At 43.0% G+C, this 20,257-nt stretch overlaps 1 protein-coding gene across 1 annotated transcript in view; it reads left to right on the top strand.

The window, feature by feature from the left end:
* Positions 1-1,343: 1,343 nt before the first annotated feature.
* The window catches only part of LOC123756862 (tigger transposable element-derived protein 1), a 43,156-nt gene continuing 24,242 nt past the window's right edge, over positions 1,344-20,257 (top strand). Inside the window, exons 1-2 of the mRNA XM_045740247.2 lie at positions 1,344-1,547; positions 20,015-20,254. Of these exons, the coding sequence (XP_045596203.2) occupies positions 1,427-1,547; positions 20,015-20,254 (361 nt within the window). The 5' untranslated portion in view covers positions 1,344-1,426. The remainder of the gene's footprint in view (positions 1,548-20,014; positions 20,255-20,257) is intronic.

Here is a 20,257-nt window from a genome sequence, read left to right as displayed (position 1 = left end):
GTGGTTGGTAGCATGTTCCTATGAAGATTATACCTTTCGTAGTTTGGAGTTCAATTGCCAGGAAATTTTCTTGGAAGTTATCTAGAATTTTGTGAGGAATATTTCTTTTAACGGCAATTGCCGCTCCATCGTTGGCCTGGTCAGCTCTGTTGACCTGGTAAATTTTGTAATTGAAGATCTTGATCTTCTCGCTGTTCTTTTTTCCGTGGCTGTTAATGAGTATTATATCAGGGTCTATTTCTCTGTACAAGTTGCTGAGTTCCAATGCTCTGTGCGGAGTCCAGCATAGAACATTGTGTTGAATTATTGTTAATGACTGGATGGCTATGTTGAATCTGATGGGTTTCTTCCACCTTGTGGATTGTTTGGGATCGTTCCATAACCATTGCGCATTGCGTCAAAGTCCTCGCTTTGTTAGGTTAGGTTAGGATAAGGACACTTTAGAACCATAATTTCTTGACGTTTGGAAATCTTAGAAGGACGGGCTGGCTAATAATCGTTTCTATTATTAACAAGCTTAGGTTCACAACATTTAGGGAAACTTTAAAGGTACGCCACCTAACTAGTCCCGGAGCTGAGAGGTATGAGTTGCGAGGAAAGGCTACAAGTATTAACTCTCACGGCACTGGAAGGCAGAAGAGTTAAGGGAGACATGATTATCACATAAACAAATCACAGAGAAATTGATAGGGTACATAATAATAAACTGTTTACCACGGGTGGAACACGAACAAGGGGACATTGGCGGAAACTGAGTACCTAAATGAGCCACAAAGATATTAGATAGATTTTTTCAGTGTCAGAGTAGTTATCAAATTAAATACACTAGGAACTAATGTGGTGAAGGCAGACTCCATAAACAGTTTAAAATGAAATGTAGATATAATAGAGCCCAATAGGCTCAGAACTTGTACACCAGATGAATGACAGTTGAGAGGCGGGACCAAAGAGCTGAAGCACAACTAGGTGACTACAGTATGTTGCTACCCTGTTCTATATGAGGAATTGCAAAGTATAGTATACATCTGATATTCCACATCAAACTGGTTAGCAAAATAATTCCAAACATTACAGAGGTATTCAATAATTATACATAATGAAGAAACTATCGGTAAGCGGATATCAGCTGGGATTGTGGTGGTACCACCAACGCCAACTAAACTAATTCAAACAAAATTTACCTATAATTATTCTTGCTCTAGTTGATACAATACATGCACACAAATAGATAGAGACCTGTACGAGGGCAAAGAAGCATTCGTCATAAATAATTTAATAAATACAAATGAGGACAAAGTGTAAGGAGCGGAGGAAGTTGTGAGAGGCGGCAACTGCACCAGGAGCAGCCATACACATTCCTCGAGCAGCTCCCGTCAGTCACCTCTAGTCTGTCCTTAAAGAGTGTTGTCGTCTGTAAGCCTGCCACATGTCCCCTCTGCGTCTTCTGGTCTTCCTTGGCTCCACCCGAGAGGGACGCCAAGGAGAAAAAATCGCTAATTACGTTGTGAAGTGTCTGCAACAGCGGAGCCACGATGTAGAGCTAATTGGTGAGTGGATTAGGACTGTGTTTAGTTTATTTATTATGCGCCCCATACCTATCTTGTGGGCGGTAGTGGAAAGGGTTACAGAAGCACATAATGGGCTCAGGGACTGAACCCCACAATTCATCTAGCTAACCAAGTAGATCACGACTTGAACGTTTTGGGGACTTAACCACAAGTTGTGTGGCAGGTTATTGGTCAGTTTATAGTAAAATATAGTATTGGTCAGTTTTATAGTATAGAGCGCGGATACGCTCTTCCAGGCAGTGTATAGCCGCTCTCAAGTGGTCGGGGAGCTCCTCTGTAACACTAGTCGTATAATAAATTTTAATAAGAATGGTCCATGTATTGATGTATTGGAACGTCATGCCGTCCAACAATTCCAGGATAGTGTGTATACAGTGCCAAACCCCCATACTGGCTTACCACAATGCCTTAAACCTAACTGTTGTGCTTCACAAATTTGACTTAATTGACTTTTTTCTGTATGAATAACGGTACTTTTAACTGAATTGTCAGACCTACTCTTTACAGTCAAGCTGCACTTGTATACACAATCTAAAATTTAGTGTCGATACCATCCCTGATTTGTACTCTACTAAAGACAACTATAACATGTTTTTCCTAAAACGAGGCACAGATAAGAGGGACTCGCACAATAGCTTCTCACACTGACGTGCGAATGCATGATGAGTTGGGTAAAGAGTATGATAAGAGTTGATTATGATAGCCTAGTAACGTAGGTCCCGAGTGATACTTGGCGCCTTTTTGAATCTCCCGCACATTTGCCGGTGCTATACGTATACCTTTCCCGGCTTGGTGCCTTTTGATAATTGTAATGTGTGTTTACGTATACGAGTTGGGTGATGATATTCAGAGCTTGGTTTATTATGTCTTGGTTACAGCAGTTACTGAATATGTGTGTGTGTGTGTGTGTGTGTGTGTGTGTGTGTGTGTGTGTGTGTGTGTGTGTGTGTGTGTGTGTGTGTGTGTGTGTGTGTGGTCTGAGAGTTGGGATGTGTGTGTGTGTGGTCTGAGAGTTGGGATGTGTGTGTGTGTGGTCTGAGAGTTGGGATGTGTGTGTGTGTGGTCTGAGAGTTGGGATGTGTGTGTGTGTGGTCTGAGAGTTGGGATGTGTGTGTGTGTGGTCTGAGAGTTGGGATGTGTGTGTGTGTGGTCTGAGAGTTGGGATGTGTGGGGGGGGGGGTCTGAGAGTTGGGATGTGTGGGGGGGGGGGTCTGAGAGTTGGGATGTGTGGGGGGGGGGGTCTGAGAGTTGGGATGTGTGGGGGGGGGGGTCTGAGAGTTGGGATGTGTGGGGGGGGGGGGTCTGAGAGTTGGGATGTGTGGGGGGGGGGGGTCTGAGAGTTGGGATGTGTGGGGGGGGGGGGTCTGAGAGTTGGGATGTGTGGGGGGGGGGTCTGAGAGTTGGGATGTGTGGGGGGGGGGGTCTGAGAGTTGGGATGTGTGGGGGGGGGGTCTGAGAGTTGGGATGTGTGGGGGGGGTCTGAGAGTTGGGATGTGTGGGGGGGGGTCTGAGAGTTGGGATGTGTGGGGGGGGGGGTCTGAGAGTTGGGATGTGTGGGGGGGGGTCTGAGAGTTGGGATGCTGTCTGTGGGGGTGGGTCTGAGAGTTGGGATGCTGTGTGTGGGGGTGGGTCTGAGAGTTGGGATGTGTGTGGGGGGGGGTCTGAGAGTTGGGATGTGTGTGTGGGGGGGGGTCTGGGAGTTGTGGTGTGTGTGTGTGGGGGGGGGTCTGAGAGTTGGGATGTGTGTGTGGGGGGGGGGTCTGAGAGTTGGGATGTGTGTGTGGGGGGGGGGTCTGAGAGTTGGTGTGTGTGTGTGTGTGGGGGGGGGGGTCTGAGAGTTGGGATGCTGTGTGGGGGGGGGTCTGAGAGTTGGTGTGTGTGTGTGTGGGGGGGGGGGGTCTGAGAGTTGGGATGCTGTCTGTGGGGGTGGGTCTGAGAGTTGGGATATGTGTGGGGGTGGGTCTGAGAGTTGGGATGTGTGTGGGGGGGGGTCTGAGAGTTGGGATGTGTGTGTGGGGGGGTCTGAGAGTTGGGATGTGTGTGGGGGGGGGGTCTGGGAGTTGTGGTGTGTGTGTGTGGGGGGGTCTGAGAGTTGGGATGTGTGTGGGGGGGGGTCTGAGAGTTGGGATGTGTGTGTGGGGGGGGGTCTGAGAGTTGGGATGTGTGTGTGGGGGGGGGGTCTGAGAGTTGGGATGTGTGTGTGTGGGGGGTCTGAGAGTTGGTGTGTGTGTGTGTGTGGGGGGGGGGGGGGTCTGAGAGTTGGGATGTGTGTGTGGGGGGGGGGGGGTCTGGGAGTTGTGGTGTGTGTGTGTGTGGGGGGGGTCTGAGAGTTGGGATGTGTGTGGGGGGGTCTGAGAGTTGGGATGTGTGTGTGGGGGGGGGGTCTGAGAGTTGGGATGTGTGTGTGGGGGGGGGGGTCTGAGAGTTGGGATGTGTGTGTGGGGGGGGGTCTGAGAGTTGGGATCTCTTCGTCACGGGAAGAGATGTAGGAGGAAGTCATGATTACCTATAAAATGTTCGGGGACATGCGGAGCAGCAGTCTGTACGCGAACTGGAGGGCACAGGTGGAAAGAATGTATCCAAATGAGTCAGACTTCTTAAAGTTTAAGTGCCAGGTTACAGGACAAGTGGAACGAGTTAAGTGGAGCCACACTCCATACGCAGCTTTAAATGTATCGGAAGTATAACACACTTCAAACACACAGCCCCTCTGAAGTCCCTGAACATGCTAAACGTACTCCACACATTCTCTTGTGCTATTTACATGTACAAAACCTTATTCCCAAATGCTAATCCTGCTCTGAACTTCTTTCTAGATAGTTGTAATAGAACCCATGAACACCACACCAGAAATATTTGATATTGTTAGTCATACTAAATATGTGCAAACACTCCATGCAAATACAAGAGTCCATTCAACGGAACTGACTCCCTATTTAAACAATTGTCCAACTTATACTTTATTAAAATGTAAAACCAAAAAACTCATTTTCATCCTGTTTTCGACTTCTTGCTCCCCTCTACCTATCTTGTGCCTTGTGTAGCTTCCAGGGATCAGTGGCCCCACGGCCCGGTCTCCGACCAGGCTTCCCGGTCCTGGTTGGTGGTCTGGTCAACCAGGCTGTTGGACGCGGCTGCTCGCAGCCTAACGTATGACTGGGTGATAAAGTATTCTTTGCAGGCGTTTGAAGATTCTCTGATCCAATTTTAGTACTAAAGACGTTAAACTTCACCAGTAAAATATCAATACGTACTATCAATTTATATTTAACTCAAATTCTGCTACAATGATGTATCTATATTTTGTTTGCTTAAGGATGTGCACGAATCCCTATGCGTGTTAGTGGACTGTAACGCTCAAACACCTGTTGTTAATCTCGCGACCCAGTGTACATTCTTGTATGCAAATAAATGAATAAATATGAAGAGCTTAATAGGCTCTGGAACATCTACAATTAAGTGGTGAGAGGCGGGAGCAAGGAGCCTGAGCTCATCCTCCGCACAGCACCTGACGGACGTCTCAATGAGTCGCCATTAAACAGCCAGAGTAGCCTTCGTCTGCTATACAATCCTTATAAATGAATTGTCCTTTAAAACGTTTTAAATTTTACCTGTTGGTTCAAACGTGGAATTTCCAAAGGGATAGCATGTTTACAGAACTAAACGGCTGGTTACAACTAGTTTATTATGTGGGGCATTGCAGGGGTAGACTATCCCGGAATCACAGATGGGGTAGTTTTCTGGGGTTAACCTTGGCGGTGAGCCAGAGGAGCTCCCCGTCGGTGACGTAGCAAGGTCTCCAGTGACCAAGACAAGTGTGCTTACCTTGTGTACACACTACCGGTCACTGAGATTGGATTGCTTCACTCTCGGAATTCTAATTGGAGTCATTTGCTTATTACAAATAGTTGCTAGGCCTGCATTATGCATATATAAAATTTAGTAGATAAACTTGGTTGTTTTATAATTGACTTTACAAATGTCAAGTTTTTATTGACTAAATAACCTAATACCGATTATAACTATTACATTATTAAGGAAATGTCGTTTGATATACGTATATGAAGGCCGTAAATAGTATTTGTTTTAATTATAAAAGCTAGCGACATTAATAAATTAACCTTTGTAGTGATTCTAAAGCTTATCTGAACTGGACAAAAAATTGCTAACGAATGTAAACTTAAAATTTGTCATATATTGGTGGCAGGGTGGGGGAAGGGGTGGCGAGGATTAAAAATCTATTGAAATTTACATAACTCTGCAAACTGCATGTATCTTCTTCTTGAGGTTATCTTGAGATGATTTCGGGGCTTTTTAGTGTCCCCGCGGTCCCGTCCTCGACCAGGCCTCCACCCACAGGAAGCAGCCCGTGACAGCCGACTATAACACCCAGGTACCTACTTTACTACTAGGTAACGGGGGCATAGGGTGAAAGAAACTCTGCCCATTGTTTCTCGCCGGCGCCTGGGATCGAACCCAGAACCACAGGATCACAAGTCCAGCGTGCTGTCCGCTCGGCCGACCGGCTCCCCATCGCGAAGAAGAATTTGACGAAGCTTTGAAGACAAAAGCGCGCACCAGACGACGACGTTTCTGCCCGTCCTGGACCATTATAAAGTAGATTGTGATGGGAGGCACGGGCATTAAGTAAGGCAAGAGAGAGGCAGTGGTTGATAAATATTAAGCCACCCAAAAGGTGGCACGGGTCTTTTAAAAATGGCTTTCTACTTATTTAAAGTAAAGTCTGCGGAGTTGGGGGCCAGCTTCCAGCGACATGGATCAGACTTAAACAGGATTTAAATTACTTGTCAACCAGCTCCGTGACTGTGATTCCTTAATATATGGTATCCAGCAAGAAGTCTTCCGGCTTTCCCGTTGAATATTTCTTCTTATAGACTTGCTATACCGCACAATTACCCTGTGCAGGCGATGAGTCACAATAACGTGGCTAAATTATGTTGACCAGACCACACACAATTGACTTGAGAATGGTCCAGGACGGACCGAAACGTCGTCGTCCCCTCACCTTCTAGTGTGGGGTCTGGTCAACACAACTATCCTAATTGCCGCCGTATGAGACGCACCTATATTACAAAAACATGTTTGGCAGATAAGGGTATTATTTTCAATAAATTTCTTGGATGCTAGTTTTGTAGGGGGAAACATGATTGTGTGATAGTAGACCATGGACATAAGAATTGGGTTAACTACAAGAAGGCTCTCGGTCCATGCGAGGTAGTGCATATTTATGTCCATCCAAACTGGATCACATGTCTAACTATGGTTGAAACAAAGTGATCCGGCGTCAGTTACATGGAAATGTGTTCCAAAAGACAACCCAGTTTATAAACCAGTATTCATGTCCTTTCCTAAGTCTAAACTTTGTCGATTTATACGCATTCCTTAGTGTTCAGTAGATATATTTAACGTTAATAATATCCCCTTTGTTATACCCTTTCATCCACTGGTATACTTAAATTGTCACCCCTTATTCTTCACTTCTCTATAGAATGTAAAATTCTCACTTGACAGGAATGTTTTCAAAAGTCGTGGAATTAATACTTTGTTCGACGTGTTCAGTTAAACTTGTCCGTTCTATAGCAAGTTGACTAAAGTTGACCTGCATTATCTGTAACAATCTGAAGAAGCAATTATTGATCTATTTTAGGAATTCGTCTGCCTGTGTTGCCAGTTCTTAATATCCAGTCAGTCCCGTCTGAATATTAGATGAACTTATAGCTAGTTGTTTAGTCAGTTGGTTTGTTTATGTATTAAGGCAGGTATTTTCTTCCCTGATTCCATGTATGACTAATCATCCTGCGAGATGGTAATATTAGATTAACTTGTAGCTAGTTGTTGGTCTACACTGTGTAATCTTTCATATAGAATAGGGTAGCAGCATATTGCTGTGTATACCTAAGCTTGTTAATAACAAAAAAAATAAATCCCCGTTGGTTAGTCTAGCGGTACACACTACGTCTTTAGCCCTTTTTTTCCTCTATGTAAATTCGCTTGATAAAACCTAAATTAAAATTTGCTATAAAATGTAACGAATATTTTCTATAAAGTTTTGTTATGGTACCCAAAGATATCGGTTATGATTTAGTTTTCTTTTATATAATTTCAATCTAAATTTCTTGGAAATGTTATCACAAACTTGTTACCCTTAGAACAAATCCACAAGGGCCGTGACGAGGATTCGAACCTGCGTCCGGGAGCATCCCAGACACTGCCTTTTGTTCATTTTATGTATCACGTTAGTGTGATCTCCGTGTATTGTTACCCTTAGTTCTTTTAATAAGAGATGTCGAGCCTTGTTGCTTGGCGTGATCAAAGATAGCCAGCCAGCCATCCTTGCACGTTCTCACAAGATGTGTTTAGTTTAAGAATTCTCAGGTGCGATCTTTCCATTCAGACATGGCGGCGCCGTGATGCAACACACCGGTACACTTCTCAACAAGTTGTGTGTCAATTGGAGGAATCCTGGAAAGATACTCGGGTTGCAAAAAGCTCCTGGAAGGAGATGGGATTGAAATATTGAAATACTTAATATCACACGTCTATAGCTTGTAACGTTTCCAGCGCTGGAGATGGTGGTTGTTGTCGAACATAAGAACATAAGAACATAAGAACAAAGGTAACTGCAGAAGGCCTATTGGCCCATACGAGGCAGCTCCTATTCTATAACCACCCAATCCCACTCATATACTTGTCCAACCCGTGCTTGAAACAATCGAGGGACCCCACCTCCACAATGTTACGCGGCAATTGGTTCCACAAATCAACAACCCTGTTACTGAACCAGTATTTACCCAAGTCTTTCCTAAATCTAAACTTATCCAATTTATATCCATTGTTTCGTGTTCTGTCCTGTGTTGATACTTTTAATACCCTATTAATATCCCCCCGGTTATGTCCATTCATCCACTTGTAAACCTCTATCATGTCACCCCTAACTCTTCGCCTTTCCAGTGAATGCAACTTAAGCTTTGTTAATCTTTCTTCATATGAAAGATTTCTAATTTGGGGAATTAACTTAGTCATCCTACGCTGGACACGTTCAAGTGAATTTATATCCATTCTATAATATGGCGACCAAAACTGAACTGCATAATCTAAATGGGGCCTAACTAGAGCAAGATATAGCTTGAGAACCACACCAGGTGTCTTGTTACTAACGCTGCGATTAATAAATCCAAGTGTCCGATTTGCCTTATTACGAACATTTATGCATTGATCCTTTTGTTTTAAATTCTTACTAATCATAACTCCCAGATCCCTTTCGCAATCCGACTTCGCAATCACAACACCATCTAGCTCGTATCTTGTAACTCTATCATCATTACCTAACCTCAGAACTTTACATTTATCAGCATTAAACTGCATCTGCCAATCCTTTGACCATTTCAAAACCCTATCTAGATCAACTTGAAGTGATAGTGAGTCCTCCTCCGAATTAATTTCCCTACCGATTTTCGTATCATCGGCAAATTTGCAAATGTTGCTACTCAAACCTGAATCTAAATCATTTATATATATTATAAACAACAGAGGTCCCAGGACAGAGCCTTGAGGCACTCCACTTACAACATTTTCCCACTCTGACTTGATTCCATTTATACTAACTCTCTGTTTCCTTTGGTATAGCCATGCCCTAATCCAGCTTAATATAGCACCCCCAATACCATGAGAGACTATTTTTTTAATCAGTCTTTCATGTGGCACTGTATCAAAAGCTTTGCTAAAGTCAAGGTATACAACATCGCAATCCTTACCACTATCAACTGCCTCAACAATGCTAGAATAAAAAGATAACAAATTTGTTAAACATGAACGGCCATTTATAAAACCATGTTGCGACTCAATTATTAATTTATGTTTTTCAAGATGAAGACGAATTTTATTTGCTATTATAGATTCGAGTAACTTTCCCACAATAGACGTTAGGCTAATTGGTCGATAGTTAGACGCAAGTGATCTATCTCCTTTCTTAAAAACTGGTATCACATTAGCAACTTTCCAAAACTCTGGCACTCTGCCTGACTCTATTGATTTATTAAATATGGTTGACAGTGGGTCACAAAGCTCCTCTTTGCATTCTTTAAGCACCCTGGCAAACACTTCATCCGGCCCTGGGGATTTGTTTGGTTTGAGTTTTACTATTTGTTTAAGAACATCCTCCCTGGTAACTGCTAAACTCGTCAACCTGTCCTCGTCCCCACCCACATAGACTTGTTCGGCTGAAGGCATATTGTTAAGTTCCTCTTTAGTAAATACAGATACAAAATATTTATTAAAAATACTACTCATCTCTTCATCACTATCTGTTATTTGACCTGTCTCAGTTTTTAATGGACCTATCCTTTCCCTAGTCTTAGTACGATATAACTGAAAAAACCCTTTAGGATTTGTCTTTGCTTGCCCTGCTATGCGAACTTCATAGTTCCTTTTTGCTTTCCTTATCTCTTTTTTAACATTTCTAACCAGTTGTACGAATTCCTGTTCTAAAGTGACCTCCCCATTTTTAATCCTTTTGTACCAAGCTCTCTTTTTACCTATAAGGTTCTTCAAATTCTTTGTTATCCACTTTGGGTCATTAGTATACGATCTATTCAATTTGTATGGTATACTACGTTCCTGTGCTTTGTTTAGAATATTCTTAAATAAGTTATATATTGAATCCACATCGAAATCCCCATTTATCCCCAATCCCCCATCGAATGCGGAAGTGACTACCACCAATGACGGGACTTGACTCTATAATGTAAACATTGTGCTAATGTGAGGGTAAATTATTTGCTATGAGTATCTTTAAAGCTAAAGGAAACATTTTGAAATGTGCGGGCGATCCAGCCAGTTCCTGTTGCAATTGTCATGCTGACAATCTGGGACTGTCAGCATGACTGTGCATCGTGACTCACACCTGGTGGATACGGCGTGTTAGCGTGACGTGTAAAGTCTCTCACCAGAGATAACAGCTGACGGTGGTATACAACGTTACAAAAAGGACTAGTGATCAGCTAGTCACAACACGTACTGTGGGCAGCTGCTGCTGCTGCGAAGCTATAACAGTCTACCAAAATAAATGCAGAAAATGTGGGTTCAACACCATATCATAGCCCGGTGGCTTAATTTAAGTGAACATTCAGGGCGCCTGACAGCTGGGTGGACAGTGCTTCGGATTCGTAGTCCTGAGGTTCCGGATTCGATCCCCGGTGGAGGCGGAGACAAATGGGCAAAACGTTTTTCACCCTGATGCCCCCTGTTACCTAGCAGTAAATAGGTACCTGGGAGTTAGTCAGCTGCTACGGGCTGCTTCCTGGGGGTGTGTAACAAAAAGGAGGCCTGGTCGAGGACCGAGCCGCGGGGACGCTAAACCCCCAAAATCATTTCAAGATAACCCTCAACCGGTACATAGACCCTACTATAGGGATGTCATACAAGGCCGCGGGCCATACGCGGCCCACGGTGCCTCACTGTTTGAACGGCAGTTTATTTGTTTTATTACAAGAATGTTAGAACTCTTGTATAAGCCACTAGCACGCATATGGCGTTTCGGGCAGGGCCTTAATCCTAATTTTCCCAGGAACACGACCTGCCAAGTAGTTAAGCAACCGGGTACTCGGTCACTGTTGGGCGAACAGAGGGTACAGTTAATAAGGATTGGTGCTCGGTCAATCCTCCCCGCCCAGGATATAAGAACCCCAGGCTAAAGCTCTCGCAAAACGCCGGAAGAAATGCTTTACCACTGCGCCGCCACGGGGATTAACAGGAGATTGGGAAAAGGTTTTTAAATTTTTGCCGAGATAAAAGGAAAACTGAAAGGTTTTATGAATGTATTAAGATGTTTAAAATAAGTTACAAACATAATGTTGGAATGATAGCTATTACAATGCCTGAAGCCACTAATACACACGTTTCGGGCAAATTGTGGGGAAAAAATTTGAAACCTAATACTAATTGACTGAAATAAATGAGATTATTAGACTGAAATATTAATACTAATTGAGTTCAAAAACAAATTTAATTGAAACAAGGAAAATAAAGAAAAACTACATGCTGGATAGAATAGAAAATGCAACAAAACAGCAGAAGGAATTTTAAACAGATTACAATTTTCATAAAATTATACATGGCATATATCAGCAGTTAAACAAGTTGGTCAATAATCAATATTGATTGAAAATAGCAAGACAGGTTGACATAAGTTGACATTTAAGAGAAAAGGAAGGTTACATGGAGTTTATTAGGTAGTACTTGGTTTTTCTCTTAAACTGGTTGAGAGGGATACAGTCTTTGACATGATTGGGAAGGTCATTCCACATTCTGGGTCCCTTGATTTGTAGAGCATTTCTAGTTTGGTCAAGTTGCACTCTGTTACGACCCTGGGTTCTCCAGTGGAAACCAGAGGTCAAAATTGAGCTATTAAACTTCCTAGTAGTACAGTTGGCGCATCGCGGATAGCAATTGTTTGTATCTTCCCTGCCAGACGTAAGACTATTATTGTTTCTCAAAGAGCATTTAAAGACTGAGCTGGGGGTTGATTATTAAATAATAACATAGGCACCAACTTTGCTTACTAATACTTTCTAATCATTCATAAAGTAACAATACGTTGCATAGGGGAAGATCTTTAATGTGCTTAGCTGCACGATCAATTAGGCTCCTTCCGGCACCACGGCATGAGGGAGGCAGCTGGTCGCTAGCTCGTGCTTCTCTCTGGCTGGTGTCGTGCGGATAAGACCTACTCCGTGGCTGTATCCCTACTCTTCTCCCTTCTCCTCTTACTTATTTCCCTTACCTGAAGTTCCTGTATCCTTAAGTTAAGTACGGGGCATTACTAAGTGAACCTACTCGGGTAGTAACTATTGGTGAGACCTGGGGTTAGTATTTGCCAGTGTTTTGTTTACCCTAAGTGTTGTGTTTTGTATTAGGGTACCACATGGTCTCACTACCCTAAGCTGCATCCAGCTTCAGTGCTTATCCAGTAGTACTTTACCCTAGCTTGTTATTAGTGTAAACCTTAATGTATCCTGTCTATGTGGACCAAGGCTTTTAACGTAAGATAGTGTGGTAAAGTTATTATTATTATTGTTATTGGTGTGAGTGTATATGGGGGGTTGTTAAGGGGTTAATAAATAAGTACATGAATTACAGAGTATCTCTTCTTCCAAGGTGGGAGCGCAGTGATCAACCCTTAGACTAACATATATGGTCTTGTAGCAAGTTATTACTACTGTGGATAGTTTATTTTGGGGGCCGGGCCTTTTAGCTCTCCCATATTTGATACTCTTGTCTTCTAACTACCTTTACCCCTTAATAGTACCAGTACCCCATAGAAGCCCCACTCATATTAGTTGTAACACACTCTTGGAATATCAAATAGGTATGTTTCTGGTGTGATGCCCATGGGTTCTGTTACCTTCTAGAAAGCATTTAAAGTCAGGATTGGCATTACAGTTCAGTTTTAAATACATAAAGTACACTTGAGAGGATGTGCAGCGACTCAAGTCTTTGAATGTTAGATATTAAGTAGGACATTCCCCCCCCCCCTCAGTTGTAACGGTAGAACTGTAATATAGGAAGTTCATAGATTTAACATTTGAAAGTTGGTAGTAAATCCACCCAGTCTAGAGGAACCTTGCTTGGAAACTAGTTAAGAGTAGGCAAGCATACCATTAGGATTCACGGGTGATCGTATCTAACTTAATTTAATGAACAGGCAAGTACGAGGCTAGAGATATAAGCGTTCTAAAGTAGGAATTTTCAAATTTTAACTTTTCCCCACCCCATTCATTCCCACAGTCTTACCTGGGACGCGGTCGGGTCAAGATACCTGCTCCGCACCTTCCCCCCCCCTCCCCCCATGCTGGGTACTGAGATGGAGACTCAGTCACCAGAAGACATGGCTACTTCTCACGGCGTTATTAACATGGACCCTGAAAGCAGCCAGTCAGACGAGGAGGGCGAGTATCTAGAAGTTCTGACAAGGAATAAGAAGAAACGAAGAAGACAGGAGGCAAGGCGTAGTGTGGACAGTAATACACTTAACGGAAACGATAAAAGAATGAAGAACGACGCCGAGACTGATGCAGACAAACGGACGGAACGATGTCAGGAAGGTGAGGATCAGCGGAGATGGAGGCTTCTCTTCCCTGCCTCATGCACGTTGGCCTATCATCAGAAGCTGCTGTGGACCGTCAAACTCGGAAGAGAACACCGCAAGTTCGAGCCCCTGCTGAAGGAAGGTGTAAACAGACCTTACTTAACGGTAGGTTCTAGGGAGGCAGTGACGTTTCTTAGCCAGCAAGGATATGATGGAATTCTTATGGAAATACCGGAGGGGAACGAGAAGCTGACGAAGGTAATTATCTATAAATACCCTCAGATTCTGGACCCCGAGTTTATACTCGACGACCAACGATTTGTGTGGGCCAAGCGTCACCTTATTAAAGGTGAAGCTAGGAGTCAGGTGGTGGCTCTAGTGAGAGGTGACGTACCCGAAAAAGTGTTCATCACCGGGGCTGGCTACAGGCATGTAGCAAAGTACGTGGAAGAGCCCATAATATGCCTGAAATGCTGCAGATGGGGGCATAAATCCTGGAGCTGTCAAAATGATCCACGATGTCGTTTCTGCGGAAAGTCTCACCTCTCTACTGTGTGTAGAAACAGACTGAATCTGGGTGAGAAAATAGTTCCCAGATGCTGCAACTGTGGAGGTGTTCACAATGCAAGCTCGGCTGTGTGTAGCAAGAGGCCGAGTATGGCTGTTCTCCGGCCGGTGAATGTTACAGAGCAAGCAAGAGCTCTTACCCAGACACCGGGAGCACAGCAAAACAGTCTGCCCCAAACAGTGCCAGTGAACCGGACGAATGCGTGGGTAAAGGAGTCACCTTTACTTAGGCAGGCTCCAGCAACAAGCAGCCACGCCACCACTCAGGACTCCGGCAGTGACAGTGTAACGGTGAGTGAAGTGGCTACTGTGGCTCAGAGAGAGGGTCATAATAATATGGTCAAGGAAGTGTGGGCTGAACTTAAAAAAGTTGGTGAGTTCCTCCAAAATCTGGGGCAGAGAATCGAGTCCATCGAGGCTAAATTAAACGTTCAGGAGGTCAAGGAAAATCACAAAACGGTGAAGGATAGTCAGGATATAGTGGTTGAGGACAAAAATGAAATATTGAGTGATGAAATGAAGGAAAGTGAAGTGTGTGTGAATGATGGTAGTCGTAGTGAAAGGAAGAACCCTATAATTACACATGAAATGAAGGAATCATTTGGGCCAATAATGGACATCTCAGGGCTGAAAAAATCTCTTGAGAATCGCAATGTCGCTTTTACTGGTGAACTTGGGAGGAGGTGGGAGATGTTATACAAGGTATGGCTATCATTTAGTGAACTTATTGGGGATGACTTAGACAGTGAATTGATTAATAATGGATCACCCTAGGCTGAAAGTGTTGTCATGGAATGTTAATGGTTTGAGAAACAGGGTTACAGATGTTCATTGTTATGTGATGGGAAATGATATTGATGTTGTAGCTCTCCAAGAGACAGGGGATAGGAATGAAGGATTATTGAAATTAAATGGTTATAAAGGGTTTCACCTCTTCGCTGCAAATAACATCAGAGGCACGTCGATTTATGTTAAGAACTCCATACCAGCAGAGTTAGTAGAACCGCCATCAAAAACGCAAGGTATAGAGAGTGTCTGTGTTAAATTATCATTAAGGGAAGGGGAATTTATTGTAGTTAATTTGTATGTATCCAGGAACTGCTTCGACGCTAACTATTTACCTGACTGCATTTATACTAATCCTTCACTGGTCATTGGGGACCTTAATGCTCGGCACACAAGCCTTGGGACAGTGGGTAGTATTAATGCTAATGGGGTCAAGTGGTTACAGTTTCTACAAGATCATCCAGATACCTGTCTATTGGGAAACAATGAACCAACTCACATCAGGGGAGGACGGCTTGACTATGCCTGCGTTTTAAACTCTCAGGGGATCATGGGGGAGGCTCGGGTTGTTCGGGAACTACTTAGTGACCACTTTGCCTTGAACGTTGAATTACCACTGGGGAAAAAACAAGTCCACTTTCAAAGGAAAAGGCTAAATATTAAGAAAGATATGAAAAATTATTTTATTCAAAATATGGGAGATTGGTATCAACATTACACGCCGCTCTGCGTTGATAGTTTTTACGAGGACATGGTCGAGAACATAGAGAAATTAGTACAGAGGGAAAATAACGGGGGCAGGGGAAGCAAGACGCACGGACCTAAGAAATTTAAATATTCCAATGATCAGCAAGTCAAGGGATGGGAGAGAATGCTACGGGGTGCGCATAAAGCATGGTTAAAAAATGGAATGAGGGATGAAGAGAAAAATACAATGTTGGAAGTGGCTAGGGAATGCAGTCAGGTGAGGAAGGAGGCGCGGGACAGATACTGGCAAGACTTTGCTCAGGCCATTGGTAATACTAAGAACCTTAAAGACATATGGAGAGCAGTAAATAAAGTCAGGGGTTGTAAGACCAAATTCATTGCTCACTCAGATCTAGGGAAAGTTGCTAATGAGTTAGTAGATAAATGGGCAAGTGCTGCTGGTATGGAGTCCTTACCTGCAGACACGAGAGTCACCATTGAGTCATGGGAAAATATTAGAAATGGAGTAACTTTATGTGCCTTAAATACAAGATCTATAGCATGCACTGAGATAACCCACGATGAGCTACTGGATGCTATAAAAAGTGGCAGCTCCACTGCTCCGGGAAAAGATGGAGTAACGTATGACATACTTAATTATTTAGCCGGTATGAAACCTAATCCCTTACTTGATTTGTTTAATATGAGTTATAGAGAGGGAAAGTTACCAAGAAAATGGAAAGAGGCTGTCATCATTCCTATCCCTAAGTCAAACGGAGGCTACAGACCTGTCTCCTTAATATCCTGCTTTTGTAAAATGATGGAAAGGATTTTGTTAAATAGGCTACTCTACCTTGTAGGTGATAACATGTCCAATAATCTCTTTGGTTTTATCAAAGGCAAAAGTACTGCGGATTGTCTCTTAAAGTGTTTGTCTAATGTGGATGACAATTGTAGAGTTTTTGTTGATCTACAAGGAGCGTTTGATAAAGCCAATGGGGAAGTAATCTTATACGAATTAGCCAATCTGGGAATAACAGGGAGATTGCTACACTGGATAAGGGATTACCTGCAAGGCAGAAAAGGTCAGGTGTATTACCAGGGATACATGTCTGAGGAACGGAGGTTTCAGTTAGGTACCCCACAAGGGGGAGTATTAAGTCCCACCTTATTCAATGTATTAATGAACAGATTAGCGTCAGAGATGTATCCTCCAGGGGTCACGACGATCATATATGCTGATGACATTCTTATACAAGGCACTTCTGGGAACAAAATTCAAGATGCTCTTAACATACTTGGTACAACCTGTCACAAGTTAGGCTTAGTTATAAATGCAGATAAAACCAAATACGAGTATAGGAAACGAAGAAATATAACACTTACTCTAAATGGTGTGGAACTGAGCCGTGTACAGAAGTAAAAGTATCTGGGCATGTATGTTGGATACACATGTGAGAGTAAAAATGCTGAAATAAATCATATCAGCACCTTATGTAAAGCCCGTCTGCATCCTCTAAAAGCACTGGCTTTTTCTGGTAAAGGTGTTGGGGTACCTATCTTGCGGATGTTATACATAAGCACTGTTCGATCCCTGATAGACTACGCAGCACCCGTATTGTCTTACACAGGCCAAGGCAGAATTCAAAAAATAGAGCTGATACAGAACGAGGCTATGAGGATTATCCTTGGATGTCAAAGAAATGCAATGATTGAAATAATGAGAATGGAATTAAATTTACAGTGTGTGTGTGATAGAGTCCGTGACATTAACACTAGAGTATCTATTCGTTTCATGCGGAGAAAAGGAGGGGATAAGCTGTTTGAGAGCGTTCAGACCTGCTTGAGTGACGTACACACTTCCAGGAAACTGAGGGAGACACGCTATACGAGAGGATTAGCTCATGACCTCAGGGAATACGACGTACTTGACTGCTGTAAACCCTCTCGAAAGTGTAATATGTCTGCTCCCTGGAAAGTACAGAAAATAGACGTCGAAATTGTACCCCTCAAGGTGAAAAAGATTCATCATGAACCGGGACAATTACGGTGTTTGTATGGAAGCATGATATCTCGGTTACCAAGAGGCAACAGTTTACATGTATATTGCGACGGGTCGGTGGCGGAGGATGGCAGGGCAGGGTGTGGTGTCCTAATAAGGGATTATACGGAGTTTGGGACTGTGGACAGGATAATTGAACTCCGGCTTAGTAATTATATATCATCCACACAAGCTGAACTGCAGGCCATTCTGGCGTGTTTGGAGGAAGTACGTCATGACGACAAAAATGTTTTTGTATTTGTCGATAGCCGAGGAGCACTGGAGTCCTTAAACAGTCGAAACCCAGTCTTCATGTCTATAGTGGAGGACTGTAAGAGAAGAATAACTGAGATACAGCTGAAAGGTTATAGTGTGAAATTCATGTGGATTCCATCTCATGTTGGAATAGTGCTCAACGAGGTGGCGGATGACTTGGCCAAACGTGCCACATCAAAACCACAAGTTGACATTGAATGTGAATTCACAATGAGACAAATAAGAAGCAAAATCAGAAATATTCAGGCACAGGCGGGAGTGGAGAGGAGAGAGATAATGTATGAGAGTAGTCAAACCATGCAACACTACATGTATGTGAGTCAAAACACCCATTTCACTTATGGTAAAAGGAGAAATGCTTGGAGTGACTCTGTGTACATGCGGCTCAGGCTTGGGTACAAATATTACTGGGAATATGGGATAGATGTTCATGGTAATGACACGAAGTGTAAACTATGTGGTTTGTTAAGGTCTCACACCCTTGCCCATTATATTCTTGATTGTCCGTTGATTAGTGTATATAGAAACACTGAGATAAGGACTGTTCCTGAACAAATAGCCTGGATGTGTCACAACGGAAAGGTTGATGATATTCTTGAGAGATATAAGAATTTTGCACCAAGATTGTAATATTTTGTTGAATTATCTGCAGGTGTCTTGCAAATTGTCTATACAGTATACCTAGGTCATAAAAGTATTTGTGTGTACGTCTGATAACATACTACTTGTGAAGGAGGAAATGTATATTTTTACCTCTCAAAATGTTTGGTAATGTGTTTATTTGTGATGTGTGTCTATGTATATATTAACACGTTGTACTGAATGGGGTGAGAATAGCTTGAGCTACCTCATCCCTTTGTGTGTATTTTACCTCAATAAACTTATTTCAATTTCAATTTCAATTTCAATTCATTCCCATTAACTCCCATCAGTTAAATTCCTTCCATTCCCCCTATTACATCACCATAAACCCCATGTTGCAGATCTTTTAGTGATTTTTTTTATGAAATTATTACTACCACCCATAACAGTAGATTGCAGTGGTCTCCATCTCATGTTGGCCTCCGAATGCATGATAGAGCTGATAAGTTAGCCAAAGAATCTGCCTTTAAAGGAGCCGTTGAGTGTAACCTTGGATTGTCAATGAGCAATCTGAGAGCAGCAGTACACCGAGAACTTCAACAAGATCTTGTAGATCTGAGGCAAAGTGAAATTGACACCAGTACTATCATGCAAGAGGAGCCACACATCTATGGATCATCCAATAAAATCAGCAGACTTCTAGATGTTACTACTGCTCGGCTTAGACTCGGTTACAAGTATCTCTGGGAATTCTCATTATCTGCTGATGTAGACCTGACCAAATGTAAACCGTGTCAACAAAATTATTCGCACACCCTCCGTCACTATGTGATGGAGTGCGAAAAGATACGTGAATTTAGAGACAATTCTATAACCAATGTTCCAGCGATGTGTCAATATTTCATTCAAAATGATCTGCTACCAGAAATTTTAGCCAAATATCCCCAGTTTGCTAACTGTAGGTAGTAACTAAGTGATTGTAACCTATCCACCGCTGCCCACTGGATTGGGAGGCGGTGTGCAGGACAAACATAAATTTTGACACTAGCTCTCCACATATGTCAGTTGCTTAATTTAGAACCAGTACTTGAGGTCTATCTCGAACCCATTGTTGATGTGATGACTTATATTGAATTTTGTAACTAGCTCATCAAGATTGTAACTTGCTTAGCTAAATGAATTGTGGGGTTCAGTCCCTGAGCCCATTATGTGCCTCTGTAACCCTTTCCACTACCGCCCACAAGATGGGTATGGGGTGCATAATAAATGAACTAAACTAACTAACCACCCATACGAAATGGGTTGAATAATTGTACAATTTAACATTTTAAGCCATGAATGGAACTGAAGAAATTTTAGTAATTTTAGCTAGACTGACTAAAATGTGTGCGCATGTTACAGATCCTCTGAAGCTGGGCTCCGATGGCCATGTACACCAACCACTGCACTTCCGCAGGGACCAGAGCTCTGCACCAGACTGGATGGTGGCCACAAATACCAAGATAAAGGAGGCCAACGCTTTTGTGATCGTCACCCCAGAATACAACTGTGCACTGCCCCCAGCTCTCACTAGCACCATGAACCAGTATCCCCCAGACTCCTACAGACACAAGCCTTGTGCTATAGTCTGCTACTCCATGGGTT

This window comes from Procambarus clarkii, chromosome 26 (genome assembly GCF_040958095.1).
Source record: "Procambarus clarkii isolate CNS0578487 chromosome 26, FALCON_Pclarkii_2.0, whole genome shotgun sequence".
NCBI classification, from domain to species: Eukaryota; Metazoa; Arthropoda; class Malacostraca; order Decapoda; family Cambaridae; genus Procambarus; species Procambarus clarkii.
This window is presented reverse-complemented; position numbering and strand designations above follow the sequence as displayed.